General features: G+C 52.0%; 1 protein-coding gene across 3 annotated transcripts in view; it reads right to left on the bottom strand.

Moving 5' to 3' along the window:
• ODF2 (outer dense fiber of sperm tails 2) overlaps positions 1 to 21,699 on the bottom strand; it is a 79,487-nt gene that overhangs the window by 51,122 nt on the left and 6,666 nt on the right. For all 3 annotated transcript variants that reach the window (XM_075324694.1, XM_075324697.1, XM_075324696.1), the window contains exons 4-7: positions 12,635 to 12,805; positions 12,379 to 12,566; positions 10,768 to 10,897; positions 10,548 to 10,679 (exon numbers count right to left, since the gene is read on the bottom strand). In XM_075324694.1, coding sequence (XP_075180809.1) covers positions 10,548 to 10,679; positions 10,768 to 10,897; positions 12,379 to 12,566; positions 12,635 to 12,805 — 621 coding nt within the window. The remainder of the gene's footprint in view (positions 1 to 10,547; positions 10,680 to 10,767; positions 10,898 to 12,378; positions 12,567 to 12,634; positions 12,806 to 21,699) is intronic.

The following is a 21,699-nucleotide window of genomic DNA, read 5'->3' as shown; positions in this document are numbered from 1 at the left end:
TACATCTTTCCTTCAGCACCCAGCTTTCCCATGCTCTGCTATACATCTTTCTCTCAGCACCCAGCTTTCCCATGCTCTGCTATACATCTTTCTCTCAGCACCCAGCTTTCCCATGCTCTGCTATACATCTTTCCCTCAGCACCCAGCTTTCCCATGCTCTGCTATACATCTTTCCCTCAGCACCCAGCTTTCCCATGCTCTGCTATACATCTCTCAGCACCCAGCTTTCCCATGCTCTGCTATACATCTTTCCCTCAGCACCCAGCTTTCCCATGCTCTGCTATACATCTTTCCTTCAGCACACAGCTTTCCCATGCTCTACTCTATACATATTTATATCTGCACCCAGTTTTCTCATGTTCTGATAACATGGGAAAGCTGGATGCTGAAATCTGTATAGCAGATGATAGGAAAGCTGGGTGATGAGGGAAAGATGTATAGCAAAGTATAGGAAAGCTGGATGCTGAAATACATATAGCAGAGCATAGGAAAGCTGGGTGCTGAGGAAAAGAAGGGAATTTTGTTACTTACCGTAAATTCCTTTTCTTCTAGCTCCTACTGGGAGATCCAGACGATTGGGTGTATAGCACTGCCTCCGGAGGCCACACAAAGCAATTACACTAAAAAGTGTAAGGCCCCTCCCCTTCTGGCTATACACCCCCAGTGGGATCACTGGCTCACCAGTTTTAGTGCAAAAGCAAGAAGGAGGAAAGCCAATAACTGGTTTAAACAAATTCACTCCGAGTAACATCGGAGAACTGAAAACCGTTCAACATGAACAACATGTGTACCCGCAAACAAACCAAAAATCCCGAAGGACAACAGGGCGGGTGCTGGGTCTCCCAATAGGAGCTAGAAGAAAAGGAATTTACGGTAAGTAACAAAATTCCCTTCTTCTTCAGCGCTCCATTGGGAGACCCAGACGATTGGGACGTCCAAAAGCTGTCCCTGGGTGGGTAAAGAATACCTCATGTTAGAGCTGCAAGACAGCCCTCCCCTACGGGGAGGCAACTGCCGCCTGCAGGACTCTTCTACCTAGGCTGGCGTCCGCCGAAGCATAGGTATGCACCTGATAATGTTTGGTGAAAGTGTGCAGACTCGACCAGGTAGCTGCCTGGCACACCTGTTGAGCCGTAGCCTGGTGTCGCAATGCCCAGGACGCACCCACGGCTCTGGTAGAATGGGCCTTCAGCCCTGATGGAACCGGAAGCCCAGCAGAACGGTAGGCTTCAAGGATTGGTTCCTTGATCCATCGAGCCAGGGTGGCCTTAGAAGCCTGCGACCCTTTGCGCTTACCAGCGACAAGGACGAAGAGTGCATCCGAACGGCGCAAGGGCGCCGTGCGGGAAATGTAGATTCTGAGTGCTCTCACCAGATCCAACAAATGTAAATCCTTCTCATACCGATGAACTGCATGAGGACAAAACGAAGGCAAAGAGATATCCTGATTAAGATGAAAAGAGGATACCACCTTCGGGAGAAACTCCTGAATGGGGCGCAGCACTACCTTGTCCTGGTGGAAGACCAGGAAAGGAGCCTTGGATGACCGCGCTGCTAGCTCAGACACTCTCCGAAGAGATGTGATCGCTACCAGAAAAGCCACTTTCTGTGATAGTCTAGAAAGTGAAACCTCCCTCAGAGGCTCGAAGGGCGGCTTCTGGAGGGCAACTAGTACCCTGTTCAGATCCCATGGATCTAACGGCCGCTTGTACGGGGGTACGATATGGCAAACCCCCTGTAGGAACGTGCGCACCTTAGGAAGGCGTGCCAAACGCCTCTGAAAAAAGACGGATAGCGCCGAGACCTGACCTTTAAGGGAGCCGAGCGACAAACCTTTTTCTAACCCAGATTGCAGGAAAGAAAGAAAGGTAGGCAATGCAAATGGCCAGGGAGACACTCCCTGAGCAGAGCACCAGGATAAGAATATCCTCCATGTTCTGTGGTAGATCTTAGCGGACGTGGGCTTCCTAGCCTGTCTCATGGTGGCAACGACCCCTTGGGATAATCCTGAAGACGCTAGGATCCAGGACTCAATGGCCACACAGTCAGGTTCAGGGCCGCAGAATTCCGATGGAAAAACGGCCCTTGGGACAGTAAGTCTGGTCGGTCTGGTAGTGCCCACGGTTGGTCGACCGTGAGCTGCCACAGATCCGGATACCACGCCCTCCTCGGCCAGTCTGGGGCGACGAGTATGACGCGGCTGCAATCGGATCTGATCTTGCGTAGCACTCTGGGCAAGAGTGCCAGAGGTGGAAACACATAAGGGAGCCGGAACTGCGACCAATCTTGCACTAGGGCGTCTGCCGCCAGCGCTCTTTGATCGCGAGACCGTGCCATGAAGGTTGGGACCTTGTTGTTGTGCCGGGACGCCATTAGGTCGACGTCCGGCCTTCCCCATCGGCGACAGATTTCCTGAAACACGTCTGGGTGAAGGGACCATTCCCCTGCGTCCATGCCCTGGCGACTGAGGAAGTCTGCTTCCCAGTTTTCTACGCCGGGGATGTGAACTGCGGATATGGTGGAGGCCGTGGCTTCCACCCACATCAGAATCCGCCGGACTTCCTGGAAGGCTTGCCGACTGCGTGTCCCCCCTTGGTGGTTGATGTATGCCACCGCTGTGGAGTTGTCCGACTGAATTCGGATCTGCCTTCCTTCCAGCCACTGCTGGAAGGCTAGTAGGGCAAGATACACTGCTCTGATTTCCAGAACATTGATCTGAAGGGTGGACTCCTGCTGAGTCCACGTACCCTGAGCCCTGTGGTGGAGAAAAACTGCTCCCCACCCTGACAGACTCGCGTCTGTCGTGACCACCGCCCAAGACGGTGGTAGGAAGGATCTTCCCTGTGATAATGAGGTGGGAAGAAGCCACCACTGCAGAGAGTCCTTGGCCGTCTGGGAAAGGGAGACTTTCCTGTCCAGGGATGTTGACTTCCCGTCCCATTGGCGGAGAATGTCCCATTGAAGTGGGCGCAGATGAAACTGCGCAAACGGAACCGCCTCCATTGCCGCCACCATCTTCCCGAGGAAGTGCATGAGGCGTCTTAAGGAGTGCGACTGACTTTGAAGGAGAGCTTGCACCCCAGTCTGTAGAGACCGCTGCTTGTCCAGCGGAAGCTTCACTATCGCTGAGAGAGTATGAAACTCCATGCCAAGATACGTTAGTGATTGGGTCGGTGACAGATTTGACTTTGAGAAGTTGATGATCCACCCGAACGTCTGGAGAGTCTCCAGTGCAACAGTCAAGCTGAGTTGGCATGCCTCTTGAGAGGGTGCCTTGACCAGTAGATCGTCCAAGTAAGGTATCACAGAGTGTCCCTGAGAGTGCAAGACTGCTACCACTGCCGCCATGATCTTGGTGAACACCCGTGGGGCTGTCGCCAGACCAAATGGCAGAGCTACGAACTGAAGATGGTCGTCTCCTATCACGAAGCGTAGAAAGCGTTGGTGCTCTGTAGCAATCGGCACGTGGAGATAAGCATCCTTGATGTCTATTGATGCTAGGAAATCTCCTTGAGACATTGAGGCAATGACTGAGCGGAGGGATTCCATCCGGAACCGCCTGGCGTTCACATGCTTGTTGAGCAGTTTTAGGTCCAGAACAGGACGGAATGAGCCGTCCTTTTTTGGCACCACAAAGAGATTGGAGTAAAAACCTTGACCTCGTTCCTGAAGAGGAACAGGGACCACCACTCCTTCTGCTCTTAGAGAATTCACCGCCTGCAGAAGGGCATCTGCTCGGTCGGGATGTGGGGAAGTTCTGAAGAACCGAGGCGGAGGACGAGAACTGAACTCTATCCTGTACCCGTGAGACAAAATGTCTGTTACCCACCGGTCTTTGACCTGTGGCAGCCAAATGTCGCAAAAGCGGGAGAGCCTGCCACCGACCGAGGATGCGGAGGGAGGCGGCCGAAAGTCATGAGGCAGCCGCCTTGGAAGCGGTACCTCCGGTTGCTTTCTTGGGGCGTGAGTGAGCCCGCCAGGAATCAGAGCTCCTTTGCTCTTTCTGAGTCCCTTTGGACGAGGAGAATTGGGGCTTGCCCGAGCCTCGAAAGGACCGAAACTTTGACTGCCACTTCCTCTGTGGAGGTTTGCTTGATCTGGGCTGGGGTAAGGAGGAGTCCTTACCTTTGGACTGTTTAATGATTTCCGCCAATTGCTCACCAAACAGTCTGTCTCCAGATAATGGCAAGCTGGTTAAACATTTTTTAGAAGCAGAATCTGCTTTCCATTCTTTTAACCACAAGGCTCTGCGCAAAACTACAGAGTTGGCGGATGCCATTGAGGTACGGCTCGTAGAGTCCAGTACCGCATTGATAGCGTAGGTCGCAAACGCAGACATTTGTGTAGTTAAGGACGCCACTTGCGGCACTGCTGGACGTATGAGAGAGTCCACCTGTGCCAGACCAGCTGAAATAGCTTGGAGCGCCCACACGGCCGCGAATGCTGGAGCAAACGACGCGCCGATAGCTTCATAGACAGATTTCAACCAAAGGTCCATCTGTCTGTCATTGGCATCTTTAAGTGAAGCCCCATCCTCCACTGCAACTATGGATCTAGCTGCAAGCCTGGATATTGGAGGGTCCACTTTTGGACACTGGGTCCAGCGTTTGACCACGTCAGGGGGAAAAGGATAACGTGTATCCTTAAGGCGTTTAGAAAAACGCTTGTCCGGATAAGTATTGTGTTTCTGGATGGATTCTCTGAAGTCAGAGTGGTCCAGAAAAGTACTCAATTTACGCTTGGGATACAGGAAATGGAATTTCTCCTGCTGTGCAGCTGCCTCCTCTGCTGAAGGGGCTGGGGGAGAAATGTCCAACAGCCTATTGATGGCCGCTATAAGGTCATTTACCATGGCGTCACCATCTGGCGTATCCAAATTGAGTGCGGTGTCAGGATTAGACTCCTGATCACCCTCCTCTGAGTCATCATATAGAGACCCTTCTCGCTGAGACCCTGATCCGCGTGATGACATGGAGGGTCTCTCCCAGCGAGCTCGCTTAGGCGGACTGGGACTGTCATCGGAGTCAGAGCCCTCAGCCTGTGATGCCTGGGACCCCCTTGAATTACGGATTAATTCCAGCTGAGGGGGGCCGGGGAACATAGACACAGCGGTGTCCATGGTCTGAGCAACTGGCCTGGACTGCAAGGTCTCCAGGATTTTTGCCATAGTCACAGACATTTTATCAGCAAAGACTGCAAATTCTGTCCCCGTCACCGGGGCAGGGTTCACAGGCGTCTCAGCCTGGGCTACCACCACCATATGCTCTGGCTGACGAAGTGCCACTGGGACTGAACATTGCACACAATGAGAGTCGTTGGAGCCTGCTGGTAGATTAGCCCCACATGCTGTACAAGCAGTGTAAGCAGCCCTTGCCTTGGCACCCTTGCGTTTTGTGGATGACATGTTGTTGTCTCCCCAGAGTAATATAGGGTATACAGCCAAGAAGCGACCAAACAGTGCAGTATATATATATATAAATATATCTGGTACAGCGAAAAACAGTACACAAATATAACACTGTGGCACTAGTGGGGCCGCACGTATGTGCTGCTTACCGCCCGCTTAGCGCGGGTGTGTGGTCGCCAGAAAACCCTAGCCTGGGTCCCCCAGAGCCTGCGTCCGTTCTCCAGCCAGACTGCATGTGTATAATGGCTGCCGGCGTCCTGGGGAGCTGCAAGCCTGGGGGCGGGCCTAGGGCGTGCACAGAGAAAAAGCGCAAAGCCTGTGTCCTACTGTGCCCAGTGAGAGGGCTGGAGCATGTAAATCGTGCTCCAGCCCTCGGCGCTGCCGATTGAACAACGTCTCTCCCCTACCCTGATTGACAGGGTGGGGGGCGTTAACGAAGCGGAGCTAGGCCGCAGAACAAACCGGGAACTAAAGTTAGAAGCGCCGCCGCCGTAAAAGCGCGGTCGGCGCGTCCCCGGCGCACTACAAGTCGCAGCTGCGCCGCCGCTCCAGGGGCGGTCGGCGCGGCGATCCACACACATAAAGTCCCTCAGTAATCTGCGGGGACTATAAGCCCAGCGCACAGCGCTACAGTCCCCGGCGCACTAGCACACCCAGCAAGCCTGGGGTGTGCGTGGCCTGTCATACGGGGACACAGAGTACCTGAAAGTTGCAGGGCCTTGTCCCTGAACGGCACTCCCGCTCCACATCCAGCAGGTTCTATGGGTCTGTGGATGGAGCCCGGCCTCAGGGCTTGGTGGCCGGTAAGATCCCACTTCCTCAGAGTCCCACAGGGGGATGGGGAAGGAAAACAGCATGTGGGCTCCAGCCTCCGTACCCGCAATGGGTACCTCAACCTTACAAACCGCAAGTGGGGTGAGAAGGGAGCATGCTGGGGGCCCTATATGGGCCTTCTTTTCTTCCATCCGATATAGTCAGCAGCTACTGCTGACTAAACAGTGGAGCTATGCGTGGATGTCTGACCTCCTTCGCACAAAGCAGAAAACTGGTGAGCCAGTGATCCCACTGGGGGTGTATAGCCAGAAGGGGAGGGGCCTTACACTTTTTAGTGTAATTGCTTTGTGTGGCCTCCGGAGGCAGTGCTATACACCCAATCGTCTGGGTCTCCCAATGGAGCGCCGAAGAAAAATATATAACAAAGCATTAGGAAAGCTGGGTGCTGAGGGAAAGATTTATAGCAAAGCATGGAAAAGCTGGGTGCTGAGAGAAAGATGTATAGCAGAGCATGGGCAATCTGTGTGCTGAAGGGAAAGGGGTAAAGCAGAGCATGGAAAAGCTGGGTGCTGAGGGAAAGCAGTAAAGCAGAGCATGGGAAAGCTGGGTGCTGAGAGAAAGATGTATAGCAGAGCATGGGAAAGATGGGTGCTGAGAGAATATGTATATAGCAGAGCATGGGAAAGCTGGGTGCTGAGAGAAAGATGTATAGCAGAGCATGGGAAAGCTGTGTGCTGAGAGAAGATGTATAGCAGAGCATGGGAAAGCTGGGTGCTGAGAGAAAGATGTATAGAAGAGCATGGGAAAGCTGTGTGCTGAAGGGAAAGGGGTAAAGCAGAGCATGGGAAACCTGCGTGCTGAAGGAAAGGGGTAAAGCAGAGCATGGGAAAGCTGTGTGCTGAAGGGAAAGGGGTAAAGCAGAACATGGGAAAGCTGCGTGCTGAGGGAAAGCAGTAAAGCAGAGCATGGGAAAGCTGCGTGCTGAGGGAAAGGGGTAAAGCAGAGCATGGGAAAGCTGTGTGCTGAGAGAAGATGTATAGCAGAGCATGGGAAAGCTGGGTGCTGAGAGAAAGATGTATAGAAGAGCATGGGAAAGCTGTGTGCTGAGGGAAAGGGGTAAAGCAGAGCATGGGAAAGCTGTGTGCTGAAGGGAAAGGGGTAAAGCAGAACATGGGAAAGCTGCGTGCTGAAGGGAAAGCAGTAAAGCAGAGCATGGGAAAGCTGGGGGGGAGGGAGGGGGGGGTCCAAATCTTACAGCGGGGCCATTGAACCCTAGTGACGCCCCTGGATATAATGATTTGTCATTTTCTCTTCACAGAAATCCTCGTTATCTTCCTGTTGTTCTGGTCTCTTTGGTCACTTCTCACCAAGCATGAAGGACCATGAACGTGGACTCCCCAAAACAGCGGCCGGTGCGTTCCCCTCATGTCCTCTTCTCTGCGCCCCATGATCTGTAGATTACATGTAATATAATAGCAATTGTTGTTTTCCCTTTTACAGACAGAAGGGCCCAGTCTATAAAGCACTGAGGGACTGGATCGGAGCGACCTGCGCTTCATGGAAGGAGAGGTTACAATCGGCTTCTTTTCTATTGTCTTGAGGAATCTGTTGATGGGATGTAAGATCTTGTCGTCTCCTCTTTCCAGAAATCTGCACAAGTTCCAGGTCATTTCCATCAAGATCCACAGATTCTCATCGCTCCATGGAGACAGATCCCATCATGTGCAGAGATCCTGAGATCAGCGGCAGCTCCAGACCATGTTCTCACATATTACTCATACGGGCAGCACGGTGGCTCAGTCGTTAGCACTGTAGTATTGTGGTGGCTCAGTGGTTAGCACTGCAATCTTGTGGTGGCTCAGTGGTTACCACCGCAGTCTTGTGGTGGCTCAGTGGTTATTACTGCAGTCTTGTGGTGGCTCAGTGGTTAGCACCGCAGTCTTGTGGCGGCTTAGTGGTCAGCACCGCAGTCTTGTGGCGGCTCAGTGGTCAGCACCGCAGTCTTGCGGCGGCTCAGTGGTTAAGCACTGCAGTCTTGTGGTGGCTCAGTGGTTAAGCACTGCAGTCTTGCAGCTCTGGGGTCCTGGGTTCAAATCCCACCAAGGACACCATCTGCAAGGAGTTTGTATGTTCTCCCCGTGTTTGCGGGGGTTTCCTCCGGGGTCTCCGGTTTCCTCCCACACTCCAAAGACATACAGACAGGGAATTTAGACAAAATCTTCATATAATAAATCCTATTGGCCGTCTATGTCTGGCTGTGACTTTACTGTATAGAATTATGTTACATAATGATAAGTGACTGGGGGGAGTATTCGGGAGTAGGGATGAGCGGACCCCTGGATGTTCGGGTTCGCTGGTTCTGTCAAACTGTAGTTAAAAGTTCAGCTTGGCACCTGAACTTGACCCCAGACCTCAAACCCCCATAGAAGTCAATGGGTGCAGAACCTATCTAGGGTGGTGCGGGACCTCAGGGGCCAGCGGTAGCCCCGGGGGTCCCTCACCCTAGACACAGGATTTCCTTTCGCTTGGTACTCCCCCGTATCTAGCATGAGAATGTGCAAACTTCTGAATTCTCACAGCGCACACTGCACACTGTCAGGATTCTCTGGTGCCATTATGTATATATATGTATATTATAAAGCTGAATGTATGTGTGTGTCCGCTAAATTTGCAATCACAAAATTTTGCACAGACGCCTCATGTGACTCAGGGAACGTCATAGACTATGTTTTGAGGTGAAAATTTGACCCTGCGCTTTACAGTTATTTGCCAAAAAACCTGCTTACATTAAAGTCACTAGAGCTGGAAGCTACAGGTCATTAATAGCAGCTGTGATTGGTTGCTATAGGCAATGAAGGACATTGTTAGTGTAAGAAGCTTATGTGTGAGGTAATATGATGATATCGGTGGAGAAAGAGAGAAAAAGAGACAGGCGGGGGAAAAGAGAGACAGGCGGGGGAAAAGAGAGACAGGCGGGGGAAAAGAGAGACAGGCGGGGGAAAAGAGAGACAGGCGGGGGAAAAGAGAGACAGGCGGGGGAAAAGAGAGACAGGCGGGGGAAAAGAGAGACAGGCGGGGGAAAAGAGAGACAGGCGGGGGAAAAGAGAGACAGGCGGGGGAAAAGAGAGACAGGCGGGGGAAAAGAGAGACAGGCGGGGGAAAAGAGAGACAGGCGGGGGAAAAGAGAGACAGACGGGGGAAAAGAGAGACAGACGGGGGAAAAGAGAGACAGACGGGGGAAAAGAGAGACAGACGGGGGAAAAGAGAGACAGACGGGGGAAAAGAGAGACAGACGGGGGAAAAGAGAGACAGACGGGGGAAAAGAGAGACAGACGGGGGAAAAGAGAGACAGACGGGGGAAAAGAGAGACAGACGGGGGAAAAGAGAGACAGACGGGGGAAAAGAGAGACAGACGGGGGAAAAGAGAGACAGACGGGGGAAAAGAGACAGACGGGGGAAAAGAGACAGACGGGGGGAAAAGAGACAGACGGGGGGAAAAGAGACAGACGGGGAAAGAGACAGACGGGGGAAAGAGACAGACGGGGAAAGAGACAGACGGGGAAAGAGATAGACGGGGGAAAGAGACAGATGGGGGAAAGAGACAGATGGGGGAAAGAGACAGATGGGGGAAAGAGATAGACGGGGGAAAGAGACAGACGACATGCACAGTTACACACACTATACATTACCACATCTTGCAGTTCCTGATCGGTGCAGAGCAGGAGAGGAGCCAGTGGGACCTGCACGGGGGCTGCAGCAGCTGAACAATAGGACCTGCCACTTCACCGGTCATGTGATCAGACACATGGTTAGTCAGATGACCTGGAAGGTCCTTCACCTCAGCCTCCTTTCTGGTCTAATACATTTCCTGCTCTGCACCGATCACATAAATCAGTGCAGAGCAGGAAGAGAGGGCAGCTCTCTATGAGTGACCCGGGCCCCCCCTCATTGCCCTGATGGTAACCCCGCCCCCTGGGGCCTGGTCAGCAGAGGGATGAAAGGGGAGGGGCCTGGGCGGTCACTGACCAGGCCCCCATCCTGGCTTCTGCTCACGGGGCCCCTTACAGGAGTCACGGTTCCTGATCCTGGAGAGAGGGGTGACGCTTTTCTGGAAGAGAGCAGCCATGTTTTCTCATCCTGTATAATCCCTAGGTTAAGCCAGTCTACTGAGAAAAGATTTGGGGTCTCTGAGCTGAACCTTTCCGATACACCCAGGACTTAGAACCTTCTCCCTTTGCAGGTGGTTTAAGAAATCAGTTCTGCAGCAGCTGTGCTCGCCTGCTTAGTCACCGAGTCCCCCCGGCTTCATCCTCGCATGCCCCTTGTGGCTGCCCTTCGTGCAGGTGGTGCTGTTTTCGGCGCTCACCTCCCGGCAGTGCTGCTCCCTCAGCAGGGTCCTCAGTGACCGGTTGGTCTCCTCGAATGTGCTCAGCTTTTCCAGCAGGGTTTCCTTCTGCCGGGTGAGCAGGTTGTAGTCTGTACTCGTCATTCTCTTCTCCTGCAAATAATAGGAGTCCTCAGAATTTGGGGGTCTCCATTATTAGGGGACCACCATAGAAATGCCGGGTGATCTGCTCATCACTTACATGTCTCATCTGATTAATGGTGTCCCGCAGCTGATCAACCTGTCTCGCCGCCTCGGCCCCGTCCATCTCGGCTTCCACCAGTTTTGACAGCAGATGCGACTTCTCCTGCTGCAGCTGCTGCTTCTCCCGCCTGTCAATCAATGCAAACATTTTGGTTTATATTGAGAAGTTTAAACCCCCATCTTTCGGCTAATGAACGGCTCTAATGACAAATAATCTGCAGCACCGACCCCTCAAGTCTGTGCTGCTCTAAACTAGTCCGTGTCCTGCTGATCCGCCATCTTCAATACATAAGCAAGAGTCATAGGAGCTTACAGCTCTGAAGCTGGGAGCTGAGAGCAACGAGCGGGACTCTGCCTAGTTTAGTGCAGCACAGACTTTAGTGGACGGTGCTGTGGAATAAGAGCAAACACCTCTACTGGAGTGACTTAGAAGAACCATTAAACTGCATGGTCCTGAATGATAATGATTCTTCTAAGTCAATGCAGTAGAGAGGTGTTTGCTCTTATTCCACAGCACCGACCAATCAAGTCTGTGCTGCACTAAACTAGATGTGTCCTGCTCATCAGCCATTTTCAGTACATGAGCGAGAGTCATAGGACCTTACAGCTCTAATGCTGGGACCTAAGAGCAACGAGCGGGACGCTGCTAAGTTTAGTGCAGCACAGACTTGCGTGGTCGGTGCTGCGGAATAACAGGAGACACCTCTACGAGAGAGAATTAGAAGAACCATTATTATACAGGACCAGACAGTTTAATGGTTCTTCTAAATCACTCAAGTAGAGGTGTTTGCTGTTATTCCACAGCACCGAACACTTAAGTCTGTGCTGCACTAAACTAGTCCATGTCCTGCTTGCCAGCCATCTTCAGTACATGAGTGAGAGTCATAGGACCTTACAGCTCTGATGCCTATCGGGAGCTAAGAGCAACAAAGTGGGACACTGCCTAGTTTAGTGCAGCACAGACTTGAGTGGTCGGTGCTGTGGAATAAGAGCAAACACCTCTACTGGAGTGACTTAGAAGAACCATTAAACTGCCTGGTCCTGCATAATAATGGTTCTTCTACCTTATTCAAGTAGTGATGTTTGCTGTTATTCCGCAGCACCGACCACTCAAGTCTGTGCTGGGCTAAACTAGTCCGTGTCCTGCTCGTCAGCCATCTTCAGTACATGAGCGAGAGTCATAGGACTTTGCAGCTCGGAAGGCGGGAGCTAAGAGCAATGAGTGGGATGCTGCCTAGCTTAGTGCAGCACAGACTTGACTGGTCGGTGCTGCGGAATAAGAGCAAACTCCTCTACTAGATTGACTTCGGAGCCGGAACTTTGCTACTCGCTCCAATATATCGCCTGCCATTCAAATGGTTAAATAGCAGTAGTCTGAGAAAGCTCTGATCATGGCTTCTACAGGAGGATGATGGGGCGAGCCCACTCCACACCCCTGTATCAAACATGGGATGTACTATTAAGTTGGGTTAAGATGGATGGAGATTGCAGAGTCCGGTGCTTGACCATCCCCAGAGGTGCACGTGCGCCGACACGGCTCCGTTCCGACAAGGCTCTGATCTCGGGATCGGGAGGGTCAGCATTCATCGGCGATCCCCTTAATACCTACAAGCTAATGTCAGTCTCCTCCTTGATCCGGTCAATGCTCCTCCTCAGGCGCGAGTTTTCATTTTCCGTCTCCGCCAGTTCCAGCGACACCTCGTTCAGCTCCTCGTTCCTGGCGGTCAGTGCCCGCTTGGACGCCGCCAGCCGCTCTTCGTACCGCTCGGTGGACTGGTCCCTTTTCTGCTGTTGCACCTGCAGAGGTCGGCAGGTCATCCTCGTGCCGATGCAGCACGGCACCGGCCCCTTGCCCGTCCTCTTACCTCGCTCTTCAGGGTGCCCACTTCACACATCAGGCTGTCGATCTTCTTCTCGTAGGAGTTGATCTTGCCGCGCATGTACTCCTCCTCGTCGGTGGACAGGTCGCTCATACGCAGAGCGGACATCATCTTCTCCATGTCTGGGGGGGTGATCTCCAAACGATGGGTCAAACCCTGGAGAATTACGTGAAGTAATGAGAAATGACCCAGGGAAAAGTATCCAACACGTTACTAAAATGTATTTAATACTTTGCATAAAAGCCTTTGCTGGTGAAGAAGCTTCAAACCACCTCCTGTATGGAGACACTAGTCACCTGCATTGCTCAGGTGGATTTTGGTCCATTCTTCCGCACACACCCCTCACATCCTGTATGGAGACACTGGTCACCTGCATTGCTCAGGTGGATTTTGGTCCATTCTTCCGCACACACACTCCTCACATCCTGTATGGAGACACTAGTCACCTGCATTGCTCAGGTGGATTTTGGTCCATTCTTCCGCACACACTCCTCACATCCTGTATGGAGACACTAGACGCCTGCATTGCTCAGGTGGATTTTGGTCCATTCTTCTGCACACACTCCTCACATCCTGTATGGAGACACTAGTCACCTGCATTGCTCAGGTGGATTTGGCCATTCTTCCGCACACACTCCTCACATCCTGTATGGAGACACTAGTCATCTGCATTGCTCAGGTGGATTTTGGTCCATTCTTCCGCACACACTCCTCACATCCTGTATGGAGACACTAGTCACCTGCATTGCTCAGGTGGATTTTGGCCCATTCTTCTGCACACACTCCTCACATCCTGTATGGAGACACTAGTCACCTGCATTGCTCAGGTGGATTTTGGCCCATTCTTCCGCACACACTCCTCACATCCTGTATGGAGACACTAGTCATCTGCATTGCTCAGGTGGATTTGGCCATTCTTCCGCACACACTCCTCACATCCTGTATGGAGACACTAGTCATCTGCATTGCTCAGGTGGATTTTGGCCATTTTCCGCACACACTCCTCACATCCTGTATGGAGACACTAGTCGCCTGCATTGCTCAGGTGGATTTTGGTCCATTCTTCCGCACACACTCCTCACATCCTGTATGGAGACACTAGTCACCTGCATTGCTCAGGTGGATTTGGCCATTCTTCCGCACACACTCCTCACATCCTGTATGGAGACACTAGTCATCTGCATTGCTCAGGTGGATTTTGGTCCATTCTTCCGCACACACACTCCTCACATCCTGTATGGAGACACTAGTCACCTGCATTGCTCAGGTGGATTTTGGTCCATTCTTCTGCACACACTCCTCACATCCTGTATGGAGACACTAGTCACCTGCATTGCTCAGGTGGATTTTGGTCATTCTTCCGCACACACTCCTCACATCCTGTATGGAGACACTAGTCCCTGCATTGCTCAGGTGGATTTTGGCCCATTCTTCCGCACACACTCCTCACATCCTGTATGGAGACACTAGTCACCTGCATTGCTCAGGTGGATTTTGGCCCATTCTTCCGCACACACTCCTCACATCCTGTATGGAGACACTAGTCATCTGCATTGCTCAGGTGGATTTTGGTCCATTCTTCCGCACACACTCCTCACATCCTGTATGGAGACACTAGTCATCTGCATTGCTCAGGTGGATTTTGGTCCATTCTTCCGCACACACTCCTCACATCCTGTATGGAGACACTAGTCCCTGCATTGCTCAGGTGGATTTTGGTCCATTCTTCTGCACACACTCCTCACATCCTGTATGGAGACACTAGTCCCTGCATTGCTCAGGTGGATTTTGGTCCATTCTTCCGCACACACTCCTCACATCCTGTATGGAGACACTAGTCCCTGCATTGCTCAGGTGGATTTTGGCCCATTCTTCCGCACACACTCCTCACATCCTGTATGGAGACACTAGTCGCCTGCATTGCTCAGGTGGATTTTGGCCATTCTTCTGCACACACTCCTCAGATCCTGTATGGAGACACTGGTCCCTGCATTGCTCAGGTGGATTTTGGCCCATTCTTCCGCACACACTCCTCACATCCTGTATGGAGACACTAGTCATCTGCATTGCTCAGGTGGATTTTGGTCCATTCTTCCGCACACACACTCCTCACATCCTGTATGGAGACACTAGTCACCTGCATTGCTCAGGTGGATTTGGCCCATTCTTCTGCACACACTCCTCACATCCTGTATGGAGACACTGGTCACCTGCATTGCTCAGGTGGATTTTGGCCCATTCTTCCGCACACACTCCTCACATCCTGTATGGAGACACTAGTCACCTGCATTGCTCAGGTAGATTTTGTCCATTCTTCCGCACACACTCCTCACATCCTGTATGGAGGCACTAGTCGCCTGCATTGCTCAGGTGGATTTTGGCCCATTCTTCCGCACACACTCCTCACATCCTGTATGGAGACACTAGTCGCCTGCATTGCTCAGGTAGATTTTGTCCATTCTTCTGCACACACTCCTCACATCCTGTATGGAGACACTAGTCGCCTGCATTGCTCAGGTAGATTTTGGCCATTCTTCCGCACACACTCCTCACATCCTGTATGGAGAAACTAGTCGCCTGCATTGCTCAGGTAGATTTTGTCCATTCTTCTGCACACACTCCTCACATCCTGTATGGAGACACTGGTCCCTGCATTGCTCAGGTGGAGTTTGGCCCATTCTTCCGCACACACTCCTCACATCCTGTATGGAGACACTAGTCGCCTGCATTGCTCAGGTGGATTTTGGTCCATTCTTCCGCACACACTCCTCACATCCTGTATGGAGACACTGGTCCCTGCATTGCTCAGGTGGATTTTGGCCCATTCTTCCGCACACACTCCTCACATCCTGTATGGAGACACTAGTCCCTGCATTGCTCAGGTGGATTCTGGCCCATTCTTCCGCACACACTTCTCACATCCTGTATGGAGACACTAGTCGCCTGCATTGCTCAGGTGGATTTTGGCCCATTCTTCCGCACACACTCCTCACATCCTGTATGGAGACACTAGTCGCCTGCATTGCTCAGGTGGATTTTGGCCCATTCTTCCTCACACACTCCTCACATCCTGTATGGAGACACTAGTCGCCTGCATTGCTCAGGTGGATTTTGGCCCATTCTTCTGCACACACTCTTCACATCCTGTATGGAGACACTAGTCACCTGCATTGCTCAGGTGGAGTTTGGCCCATTCTTCCGCACACACTCCTCACATCCTGTATGGAGACACTAGTCGCCTGCATTGCTCAGGTGGATTTTGGCCCATTCTTCCGCACACACTCCTCACATCCTGTATGGAGACACTAGTCACCTGCATTGCTCAGGTGGATTTTGGCCCATTCTTCCGCACACACACTCCTCACATCCTGTATGGAGACACTAGTCCCTGCATTGCTCAGGTGGATTTTGGCCCATTCTTCTGCACACACTCCTCACATCCTGTATGGAGACACTAGTCCCCTGCATTGCTCAGGTGGATTTTGGCCCATTCTTCCGCACACACTCCTCATATCCTGTATGAAGACACTAGTCGCCTGCATTGCTCAGGCGGATTTTGGCCCATTCTTCCGCACACACTCCTCACATCCTGTATGGAGACACTAGTCGCCTGCATTGCTCAGGTGGATTTTGGCCCATTCTTCCGCACACACTCCTCACATCCTGTATGGAGACACTAGTCGCCTGCATTGCTCAGGTGGATTTTGGCCCATTCTTCCGCACACACTCCTCATATCCTGTATGGAGACACTAGTCGCCTGCATTGCTCAGGTGGATTTTGGCCCATTCTTCTGCACACACTCCTCACATCCTGTATGGAGACACTGGTCACCTGCATTTCTCAGGTGGATTTTGGCCCATTCTTCTGCACACACTCCTCACATCCTGTATGGAGACACTAGTCGCCTGCATTGCTCAGGTGGAGTTTGGCCCATTCTTCCGCACACACTCCTCACATCCTGTATGGAGACACTAGTCACCTGCATTGCTCAGGTGGATTTTGGCCCATTCTTCCGCACACACTCCTCACATCCTGTATGGAGACACTAGTCACCTGCATTGCTCAGGTGGATTTTGGCCCATTCTTCCGCACACACTCCTCACATCCTGTATGGAGACACTAGTCCCTCCATTGCTCAGGTGGATTTTGGCCCATTCTTCTGCACACACTCCTCACATCCTGTATGGAGACACTAGTCGCCTGCATTGCTCAGGTGGATTTTGGTCCATTCTTCCGCACACACTTCTCACATCCTGTATGGAGACACTAGTCACCTGCATTGCTCAGGTGGATTTTGGCCCATTCTTCCGCACACACTCCTCACATCCTGTATGGAGACACTAGTCACCTGCATTGCTCAGGTGGATTTTGGCCCATTCTTCTGCACACACTCCTCACATCCTGTATGGAGACACTAGTCGCCTGCATTGCTCAGGTGGATTTTGGTCCATTCTTCCGCACACACTCCTCACATCCTGTATGGAGACACTAGTCGCCTGCATTGCTCAGGTGGATTTTGGTCCATTCTTCTGCACACACTCCTCACATCCTATATGGAGACACTGGTCCCTGCATTGCTCAGGTCGATTTTGGCCCATTCTTCTGCACACACTCCTCACATCCTGTATGGAGACACTAGTCGCCTGCATTGCTCAGGTGGGATTTTGGCCCATTCTTCCGCACACACACTCCTCACATCCTGTATGGAGACACTAGTCACCTGCATTGCTCAGGTGGATTTTGGCCCATTCTTCTGCACACACTCCTCACATCCTGCATGGAGACACTAGTCGCCTGCATTGCTCAGGTGGGATTTTGGCCCATTCTTCCGCACACACACTCCTCACATCCTGTATGGAGACACTAGTCACCTGCATTGCTCAGGTGGATTTTGGCCCATTCTTCTGCACACACTCCTCACATCCTGTATGGAGACACTAGTCACCTGCATTGCTCAGGTGGATTTTGGCCCATTCTTCCGCACACACTCCTCACATCCTGTATGGAGACAATAGTCACCTGCATTGCTCAGGTGGATTTTGGCCCATTCTTCCGCACACACTCCTCACATCCTGTATGGAGACACTAGTCACCTGCATTGCTCAGGTGGATTTTGGCCATTCTTCTGCACACACTCCTCACATCCTGTATGGAGACACTAGTCACCTGCATTGCTCAGGTGGATTTTGGTCCATTCTTCCGCACACACTCCTCACATCCTGTATGGAGACACTAGTCACCTGCATTGCTCAGGTGGATTTTGGCCCATTCTTCCGCACACACTCCTCACATCCTGTATGGAGACACTAGTCCCTGCATTGCTCAGGTGGATTTTGGCCCATTCTTCCGCACACACTCCTCACATCCTGTATGGAGACACTGGTCACCTGCATTGCTCAGGTGGATTTTGGCCCATTCTTCCGCACACACTCCTCACATCCTGTATGGAGACACTAGTCCCTGCATTGCTCAGGTGGGATTTTGGCCCATTCTTCCGCACACACTCCTCACATCCTGTATGGAGACACTAGTCCCTGCATTGCTCAGGTGGATTTTGGCCCATTCTTCCGCACACACACTCCTCACATCCTGTATGGAGACACTAGTCGCCTGCATTGCTCAGGTGGATTTTGGCCCATTCTTCCGCACACACTCCTCACATCCTGTATGGAGACACTAGTCGCCTGCATTGCTCAGATGGATTTTGGCCCATTCTTCCGCACACACTCCTCATATCCTGTATGGAGACACTAGTTGCCTGCATTGCTCAGGTGGATTTTGGTCCATTCTTCCGCACACACTTCTCACATCCTGTATGGAGACACTAGTCACCTGCATTGCTCAGGTGGAGTTTGGCCCATTCTTCCGCACACACTCCTCACATCCTGTATGGAGACACTAGTCACCTGCATTGCTCAGGTGGATTTTGGCCCATTCTTCCGCACACACTCCTCACATCCTGTATGGAGACACTAGTCCCTCCATTGCTCAGGTGGATTTTGGCCCATTCTTCTGCACACACTCCTCACATCCTGTATGGAGACACTAGTCGCCTGCATTGCTCAGGTGGATTTTGGTCCATTCTTCCGCACACACTTCTCACATCCTGTATGGAGACACTAGTCACCTGCATTGCTCAGGTGGATTTTGGCCCATTCTTCCGCACACACTCCTCACATCCTGTATGGAGACACTAGTCACCTGCATTGCTCAGGTGGATTTTGGCCCATTCTTCCGCACACACTTCTCACATCCTGTATGGAGACACTAGTCGCCTGCATTGCTCAGGTGGGATTTTGGCCCATTCTTCCGCACACACTCCTCACATCCTGTATGGAGACACTAGTCACCTGCATTGCTCAGGTGGATTTTGGGCCATTCTTCCGCACACACTCCTCACATCCTGTATGGAGACACTAGTCACCTGCATTGCTCAGGTGGATTTTGGCCCATTCTTCCGCACACACTCCACATCCTGTATGGAGACACTAGTCACCTGCATTGCTCAAGTGGATTTTGGTCCATTCTTCCGCACACACTCCTCACATCCTGTATGGAGACACTAGTCACCTGCATTGCTCAGGTGGATTTTGGTCCATTCTTCCGCACACACTCCTCACATCCTGTATGGAGACACTAGTCGCCTGCATTGCTCAGGTGGATTTTGGCCCATTCTTCCGCACACACTCCTCACATCCTGTATGGAGACACTAGTCGCCTGCATTGCTCAGGTGGATTTTGGCCCATTCTTCCACACACACTCCTCACATCCTGTATGGAGACACTGGTCACCTGCATTGCTCAGGTGGATTTTGGCCCATTCTTCCGCACACACTCCTCACATCCTGTATGGAGACACTAGTCGCCTGCATTGCTCAGGTGGATTTTGGCCCATTCTTCCGCACACACTCCACATCCTGTATGGAGACACTAGTCACCTGCATTGCTCAGGTGGATTTTGGTCCATTCTTCCGCACACACTCCTCACATCCTGTATGGAGACACTAGTCACCTGCATTGCTCAGGTGGATTTTGGCCCATTCTTCCGCACACACTCCTCACATCCTGTATGGAGACACTAGTCACCTGCATTGCTCAGGTGGATTTTGGCCCATTCTTCCGCACACACTCCACATCCTGTATGGAGACACTAGTCACCTGCATTGCTCAGGTGGATTTTGGTCCATTCTTCCGCACACACTCCTCACATCCTGTATGGAGACACTAGTCACCTGCATTGCTCAGGTGGATTTTGGCCCATTCTTCCGCACACACTCCTCACATCCTGTATGGAGACACTAGTCGCCTGCATTGCTCAGGTGGATTTTGGCCCATTCTTCCACACACACTCCTCACATCCTGTATGGAGACACTGGTCACCTGCATTGCTCAGGTGGATTTTGGCCCATTCTTCCGCACACACTCCACATCCTGTATGGAGACACTAGTCACCTGCATTGCTCAGGTGGATTTTGGCCCATTCTTCCGCACACACTCCTCACATCCTGTATGGAGACACTAGTCACCTGCATTGCTCAGGTGGATTTTGGCCCATTCTTCCGCACACACTCCTCACATCCTGTATGGAGACACTAGTCACCTGCATTGCTCAGGTGGATTTTGGCCCATTCTTCCGCACACACTCCACATCCTGTATGGAGACACTAGTCACCTGCATTGCTCAGGTGGATTTTGGTCCATTCTTCCGCACACACTCCTCACATCCTGTATGGAGACACTAGTCACCTGCATTGCTCAGGTGGATTTTGGCCCATTCTTCCGCACACACTCCTCACATCCTGTATGGAGACACTAGTCGCCTGCATTGCTCAGGTGGATTTTGGCCCATTCTTCCACACACACTCCTCACATCCTGTATGGAGACACTGGTCACCTGCATTGCTCAGGTGGATTTTGGCCCATTCTTCCGCACACACTCCTCACATCCTGTATGGAGACACTAGTCGCCTGCATTGCTCAGGTGGATTTTGGCCCATTCTTCCGCACACACTCCACATCCTGTATGGAGACACTAGTCACCTGCATTGCTCAGGTGGATTTTGGTCCATTCTTCCGCACACACTCCTCACATCCTGTATGGAGACACTAGTCACCTGCATTGCTCAGGTGGATTTTGGCCCATTCTTCCGCACACACTCCTCACATCCTGTATGGAGACACTAGTCGCCTGCATTGCTCAGGTGGATTTTGGCCCATTCTTCCGCACACACTCCTCACATCCTGTATGGAGACACTAGTCACCTGCATTGCTCAGGTGGATTTTGGTCCAGTCTTCCGCACACACTCCTCACATCCTGTATGGAGACACTAGTCTTTGCATTGCTCAGGTGGATTTTGGCCCATTCTTCCGCACACACTCCTCACATCCTGTATGGAGACACTGGTCGCCTGCATTGCTCAGGTGGATTTTGGCCCATTCTTCCGCACACACTCCTCACATCCTGTATGGAGACACTAGTCGCCTGCATTGCTCAGGTGGATTTTGGTCCATTCTTCTGCACACACTCCTCACATCCTGTATGGAGACACTGGTCGCCTGCATTGCTCAGGTGGATTTTGGCCCATTCTTCCGCACACACTCCTCACATTCTGTATGGAGACACTAGTCACCTGCATTGCTCAGGTGGATTTTGGACCATTCTTCCGCACACACTCCTCACATCCTGTATGGAGACACTAGTCGCCTGCATTGCTCAGGTGGATTTTGGTCCATTCTTCTGCACACACTCCTCACATCCTGTATGGAGACACTAGTCCCTGCATTGCTCAGGTGGATTTTGGCCCATTCTTCCGCACACACTCCTCACATCCTGTATGGAGACACTGGTCACCTGCATTGCTCAGGTGGATTTTGGCCCATTCTTCCGCACACACTCCTCACATCCTGTATGGAGACACTAGTCCCTGTATTGCTCGGGTGGGATTTGGCCCACTCTTCCGCACACTCCTCACATCCTGTATGGAGACACTAGTCATCTGCATTGCTCAGGTGGATTTTGGCCCATTCTTCCGCACACACTCCTCACAT

Source organism: Anomaloglossus baeobatrachus, chromosome 9, assembly GCF_048569485.1.
Source record: "Anomaloglossus baeobatrachus isolate aAnoBae1 chromosome 9, aAnoBae1.hap1, whole genome shotgun sequence".
NCBI lineage: Eukaryota > Metazoa > Chordata > Amphibia > Anura > Aromobatidae > Anomaloglossus > Anomaloglossus baeobatrachus.
This window is presented reverse-complemented; position numbering and strand designations above follow the sequence as displayed.